The sequence below is a fragment of the Camelina sativa genome, chromosome 12 (assembly GCF_000633955.1).
Source record: "Camelina sativa cultivar DH55 chromosome 12, Cs, whole genome shotgun sequence".
Lineage (NCBI taxonomy): Eukaryota > Viridiplantae > Streptophyta > Magnoliopsida > Brassicales > Brassicaceae > Camelina > Camelina sativa.
In genome coordinates this window covers 679,434-686,598 of record NC_025696.1, presented here as the reverse complement: position 1 = coordinate 686,598, position 7,165 = coordinate 679,434, and the positions used below count along the sequence as shown (strand labels likewise).

The following is a 7,165-nucleotide window of genomic DNA, read 5'->3' as shown; positions in this document are numbered from 1 at the left end:
GATTAACAAAGTCCATTACACTGGAGAAGTCAAAATCCCTAAAATCCTCTTTGACTTTTGTTTCTCCGCCGTCGACAATTCATTATCGCTAATGTCGTCACCGGTTAAGAAGAAGAAGACAACGACGACGTCGTCAACGGTGCTATAACCGACACCGCAATCAACCCAGATTTCCTCGCTTCCTGATGATTTACTTATAAGTATCTTCGCACGCGTCTCGAGATTGGACTACCGGATCCTCTCTCTCGTCTCCAAGAGCTTTCGATCTCTCCTTGCTTCACCGGACCTCTACGAGACTCGTTCATTCTTAGGCCGCACCGAGAGTTGTCTCTATCTCTGCTTAAGCTTCCCCTCAAACCCTCACACTCGGTGGTTCACTCTCTGCCGAAAACCTAATCCAACCTTAACCAACAACATCAAGAAGAAGAAGAAGTCAAGTGGTCATGTTATGGCCGCAATCTCAATCCCCAATTCTCCTCCTGCACACTGCTCGGGTCTCGTTTCCGTTGGTTCTGATATTTACAACATTGGCGGATCCATCTACAAAGAGTACTCCTCTAGCATCTCCGTTTTGGACTGCAAGTCTCACACGTGGCGCGAAGCTCCAAGCATGCTTGTGGAGCGTAATATCCCTGCGGCCAACGTCATTGATGGGAAGATATATGTTGCAGGAGGCTGCAAAGAGTCTGATCCCTCTAATTGGATGGAAGCTTTCGATCTAAAAACACGAACTTGGGAGTCTGTGTTGAACCCTTACGCAGATAGGTGTGAAACTAGTATACGCAAGAGCGCAGTGATTGATGAAGCTATCTGTTTGTTTGGGTCTAAGGGTGTGGCTTACAACCCAAGATTAGATAGATGGGAAGCAATAGGAGAAGTGACTTATTTGGATTTAGGATGGCTACGTTTTACTTATTGCGTGATTGATAATGTACTATATTCTTATACTATATTAGATGGAATCAAATTGTATGACTCTAAGATTGGACGCTGGATGAAGTTGAAAGGTTTAGAAGGTTTGCCTAAGTTTCCTGGCTATAGTTGCGTTACATTGGCCGATTATGGTGGAAAGATGGCTGTTTTTTGGGACATGTATTTGCCTTCTAGTGGCTATAAGAAGAAGGTGATTTGGTGTGCGGTGATCAAACTTGGAAGGCGCTGCTACAATGAAGAGATTTTTGGCAAGGTTGAGTGGTTTGATGATGTGCTTACACTCCCTGCGTCTTATGAACTTGTGTGTGCTCGTGCTGCTACTGTTTGATGAATTGACTCGGTAGTGAATCTTGAATGTTGCAGGTAGGAGATTAGTTTAGTTTGCATCGGTCTGCTAATGTTTAAAATCCTAGCATAATTGTCTTGGTTGATCTGGAATGTTATTTACATTTGCAGGAGAACTGTAAAACAAGATGCACCCTTGTTTTTATTTACATTTGAAGAGAGTTTGGTCGAGACTAGTTTACACAACTCTTTTGTTTTATTTCGTTTCATTTGCAAAGGCTTTGCTTTGCTTGCGTGCTTGCTTTACAATCTTATAAACCAAATGATTATGATTTTATGTGTTTTCATTTAGTATTATCACAGGAAAACTGTAAACCAAAATGCTCAAATATCTTTGCCACAACAGTTCTTCTCATGTAATTGTTCCCAAATTTATGTTATTGAGGGCTTATTTTTTTGATAAAATCAAAAGGATTAACTAAATAGATCCCCCACAAGTCTAATGTAGTAGAATCGATAGTCTAGTCACTAATAGAATAGTTTTAGATTAATAGTTTTAAGAATTAAAAATGTATGGGCTGAGAGGCCCATTAAGTTCCCGAGTGAAAGAAAACCCTAAAATTCTCACAGCCACAGGGGGGAGAGAGTACCAGCAGTTTGATCAACGGCGATTTTCGTACTGCCGATGTCGTTGTCAACTAGATCTTCCGTGGCCATGAACGGCGAAGAGCCACCGATTGATAAGAAGAAGGATACCTCTGAGGCGTACCCGATTCTGCCACTTCCCGATGATTTGGTATTGAGTTGTTTAGCACGCGTCTCTAGATTGTATTACCCAACTCTCTCACTCGTATCCCAGAGTTTCCCCTCACTCCTTTCTTCACCGGAGCTTTACGAGACTAGATCGCTCTTAGGCCGCACCGAGAGTTGTCTCTATGTGTGCTTAAGGCTCCCTCCTGACTTTAAGACAACTTGGTTCACTCTCTGCCGGAGACCAGATCACGCCCACAAGAAGAAGAAGAAGAAGAAGAAGAAGAAGAATAAGAAGAAGAAGTCAAGTGAAAATCTTTTAATCCCAATCCCATCTCTGCAATCTCATCCTGTGAACTCGTCCGGTCTCTTGGCGGTTGGCTCTAGTATCTACAACTTTGGCGGACATATCAACGATGTGTCTTTGTCTACCGTCTCAATTCTCGACTGCAAGTCTCATACTTGGTGTGAGGCTCCAAGCATGCTGGTGGAGCGGGCTTATCCAGTTTCCAGTCTTGTTGATGGAAAGATATATGTAGCAGGAGGATGTGACATATGGATGGAGGTGGAGCATGCTGGTGGAGCATGCTGGAGCGGGCTTATACAGGCTCAGCAGGTAGAGCGGGCTTATCCAGGCTCCAAATGGATGGAGGTTTTCGATTTGAAAAAGCAAACTTGGGAGTTTGTGTCGAGCCCTCTTGTAGAGAGATGGGATGGTGGTATGAACAGGAGCGCAGTAATTGACGGAGAAATATTTATGTTTGGGAATAAGGGTTTGGTTGGTGTGGCTTACAAGCCAAAAGAAGATAAATGGCAAGGCATAGGTGCTATGACTAATTTGGCTTTAGGATGGGGATACTTTTCTCATTGCGTGGTAGATAACGTTCTATATTCTTATAGTAATCAAGATGGAATCAAATGGTACGACCCTAAGATAGGTGACTGGTCAAATTTGAAGGGTTTGGTAGGTCTACCCAAGTTTGCTGATTATAGTCGTGTTAAATTGGTGGATTATGGTGGAAAGATGGTGATTCTGTGGGACAAGTCTGTTCCTTGTAGTGGCTATACGGACAAGATGATTTGGTGTGCGGCAATTGTGCTTGAAAGACCAAACAATCAAGAGATTTGGGGGAAGGTTGAGTGGCTTGATGCTGTGCTTCAAGTCCCCAAGAAATATCAATTCGTGTGTGCTCTTTCTGCTACTCTGTGATGAATCGACTCAGTTTGTGAATCTTGAATATGGCGCAGGTAGAAAGATTAGTTTTTAGGTTGCGTCGGGCAGCATGAATGTTTCGTGTTGTGAGACTATAAACCAAATTTCTTACAAGTTACTTACTGCTTTGGTTACATTCTTAGGAAGATCTGTTAGACTCTTTGAAGAGAGTTTGGTAAGGCTTTGCTTGCCTCTTACGATCCTCCTATAAACAAATTGAGTATGGCTTTTTGTGTTTTCATTTACCATCATAGGTAAGAAAGATGAACGCTTATTACAGCTTTTGATCTAACACAGAAGCATTCAGACGGAATCATTCATGGTAAGAGTAAACACAGAAGCAGCAGTTCAGCTCCGGAAGTTCCTTGCCTACATAAACTGTTTTCTATAGTTTACGTTAAATTTATGATTTGAGGCCCATTAAGAAACTAAATGTAAAATACATAATTGTAAATTGGGCCCATAATTCAGAAAATTCGGTGGTGAAGTGAGGTTAAAAAACGAGCAGGTTGATCAACAAAAGTTCTTCTCACGTAATTGTTCCCAAATTTATGTTATTGAGACTTGTTAAGATAAAATCAAAAGGATTCTGATAACTAATTTGTAAATAGAGCCCACAAATCTAAAATGAACGCACATTAGACATTAGTAGTATCGATAGCGACCGGATGTAGTGTCACTAACAGAATAGTTTAAGGAAGATTTTAGATTCATACTAATTTGCAAAGGTTATAGAGATGTAAAAAATGTAATGGGCTGTGGCCCATTAAGTTCCCGCTCTAGAATTCGAGTGAAAAACCCTAAAGTTCCCACAGGCAAGAGAGCTCCGGGAGTTTGATCAACGGAGAATTTTGTACTGCCGCAGTTCCATGGCCATGAACGGCGAAGAGCCACCGATTGAGAAGAAGAATAAGAAGAGGAAGACCTCCGAGGCGTACCCGATTCTGCCACTTCCCGATGATTTGGTTTTGAATTGTTTGGCACGCATCTCCAGACTGCATTACCCGACTCTCTCCCTCGTATCCAAGAGTTTCCGCTCACTCCTTTCTTCACCGGAGCTTTACGAGACTAGATCACTCTTAGGTCGTACCGAGAGTTTTCTCTACGTGTGCTTAAGGCTCCCTCCTGAGTTTAACACAACTTGGTTCATTCTCTGCCAGTCAAGTGGAAATCATCTTTTGATCCCAATCCCATCTTTGCAATCTCGTCCTGTGCACTCGTCTAATCTCTTGGCGGTTGGTTCTAATATCTACAACATTGGCGGATATGTCGACGATGCGCCTTCGTCTACCGTCTCGATTCTCGACTGCAAGTCTCATACTTGGTGTGAGGCTCCAAGCATGCTGGTGGAGCGGTCTTATCCACTTTCCAGTGTTGTTGATGGAAAGATATATGTAGCAGGAGGATGTGAAGAAGATTACAATTCGTCCATGTGGATGGAGGTTTTCGATTTGAAAAAGCAAACTTGGGAACTTGTGTCGTGCCCTCTTGTAGAGAGATGCGGTAGTGGTATGAACAGGAGCGCAGTAATTGATGGAGAAATATTTATGTTTGGGAGTAAGGGTTTGGGTGTGGCTTACAAGCCAAAAGAAGATAAATGGCAACGCTTAGGTGCCATGACTAATTTTGATGTAGGATGGCAATGGTTTTATTATTGCGTGGTAGGTAACGTTCTATATTGTTATAGTAATCAAGATGGGATCAAATGGTACAACCCTAAGATAGGTGACTGGTTAAATTTGAAGGGTTGGATATCTGAAACTGTGTCTGCTGCTGATTATAGTCGTATTAAATTGGCGGACTATGGTGGGAAAATGGTGGTTTTGTGGGACCGGTATGTTCCTTCTAGGGGCTATAAGAACAGTGGCTATAAGAACAAGGTGATTTGGTGTGCTGTAATTGCGCTTGAAAGACCAAACAATCAAGAGATTTGGGGGAAGGTCGAGTGGCTTAATCCTGTGCTTAAAGTCCCCAAGTCTTATCAATTCGTATGTGCTCTTTCTGCTACTCTGTGATAATCGACTCAGTTTGTGAATCTTGAATGGCGCAGGTAGAAAGATTAGTTTTTAGGTTGCGCCGGGCAGCAAGAATATTTCGTGTTGTGTGACTATAAACCAAATTTCTTACAAGTTACTGGCTTTGTTTAGGAAGATCTGTTAAGACTTAAGAGGGTGGAACTCTTGAAGAGAGTTTGGTTGGGTAGTTATTACAAAACTCTTTGTAATTTGCAAAGGCTTTTGCTTCCTTGCCTCTTTGCAATCCTCCTATAAACAAATGAGTTTGGCTTTTTTTGTGTTTTCATTTTACCATCTTAGGAAAGAAGATAACGCTTCTTACATCTTTTGATCTAACAAAGTTTTATTTATTTATTTATGCAGTTCATCTTCAGACTGAATCATTCATGGTAAACAAAGAGAAGCAGTTCAGCTTCAGAAGTTCCTTGCCTACATATAAAATTGTTGAACTCCTTGTTTTATTTCTCTTCATTTGCAAAGAATTTGTTTTTCCTGCGTGTTTGCTTGCATCTTATAAACAAATGATTATGCTTTATGTGTTTTCATTTAATATGACAGGAAAACTCTAGCCAAAATGTTAAATATCTTTGTTGTGAATTATAACTAGAATACACTTATATGTGTTTGCAATATTATGTAAAGAGAACAATAAATAATAAAGTGAGAGAGAGCCACGAGAGAGAGATTTTGGGAGTCTTTTTGATCTAAAAAAACTTATGCATTACTCTCCTACAACTCCTTATATATAATACACTAGTATTAGACCCGTATCTTATACGGGAAAAAGCTTAGATATAAGAATTATGTGCATCTCCTAAACCTCTCATCACTTTTCCATCTACACCATTGTGCTATGCATGTATGTAGCAGTTAATTTTCCACCTGCAAGAGATCAACGTACATACACAAATAGTATAGCAAAAACAAAAATCGCTACGCTATTACAAAATGAAAATACTGTAATGCAAATTACAGTCAAATCTATGTTTATCATGATCGGATAATTCTAGTAGGCATTTAAATAACACATAATTAATTACATTACCAAACTCACCAATTCTTGTTACGGTAAATGAAAAAAACATCATGTTTAGTTGATGCACCTGCTAGAAAACCCATAAATTCAGCTTATGTAATTGCTTTTTTTTTGGTTGACGAAGTTTGCGTGAATTTATTACCGTAAAAAAGTTTGAGCTTTTGTCAATTGCTTCAGATTCCTTACGCCTCCGTCTTTTTCTCTACCCGATATGAGGAAAGCAAGCATCTATGATATCATCTTATTGGATGAATTTAAAGGGTTGAGTAAAGATCTATTGTGAAAATCATTGAGGGCTTTTTGTTTTGCAGAAAAAAAAAGAAACAAAGATGGTGTCCATGGTTGGTAAAAAAATAGAATGGTCTGGATGATTGTTAAGTTTTTTTATAATTTTACAGTTGTTTTATTTTGAAATTGCAGAGATCATGGAGGACAGTTACTCAAGAAAATTTAGGTTTTTTTCTAATGTTTTGCATTTTTGTTGTATTATTTTTTAGTTATTTTTTAAAAATAGAAAATAAAATATGATGTGGCTTAATCTTATTAGACATGTGACGTGTGCTTTATAGGTGGATTACAAAGCACATGAGTCACACAACCATTAGTTTTGGTAGTTTTGGTAATGACAAATGTTAACATTTCAAAGATTTTGTAACACTACATGCACAAGTCTAATGCCATGTGTTTGTGATGGAATAATCACACTTGTGTTTTACAATATTAAAGGGGAGGTATTGGTTTAGGATTTAGAAAGAATTTTAATGACTTTAAAAATTAGGTAAAATATGTTGTTATTCAATCAAGACTTTTAAAAACTCTTTAAAAATTTGGTGTTATTGGTTGTGGATTTGTAAAAATTTATCTAAAATCTTGATAAATCTAGTGTTATTGGAGTAAGAGTTTTATAAAGTCATTAAAAGTTTTATGTTATTC

General features: G+C 39.2%; 2 protein-coding genes and 1 pseudogene across 2 annotated transcripts; all 3 read left to right on the top strand.

Annotated features, from left to right (window-relative positions):
* Window positions 1-1,633, top strand: LOC104729273 (annotated as a pseudogene).
* Window positions 1,823-3,494, top strand: LOC104729272 (F-box/kelch-repeat protein At5g49000-like). Its single transcript, XM_010448204.2, has one exon. The coding sequence runs from the start codon at window positions 1,904-1,906 to the stop codon at window positions 3,176-3,178; it is 1,275 nt and encodes a 424-aa protein (XP_010446506.1). The 5' UTR covers window positions 1,823-1,903; the 3' UTR covers window positions 3,179-3,494.
* On the top strand, window positions 4,051-5,196 carry LOC104733085 (F-box/kelch-repeat protein At4g39560-like). Its single transcript, XM_019233446.1, has one exon. The coding sequence runs from the start codon at window positions 4,051-4,053 to the stop codon at window positions 5,194-5,196; it is 1,146 nt and encodes a 381-aa protein (XP_019088991.1).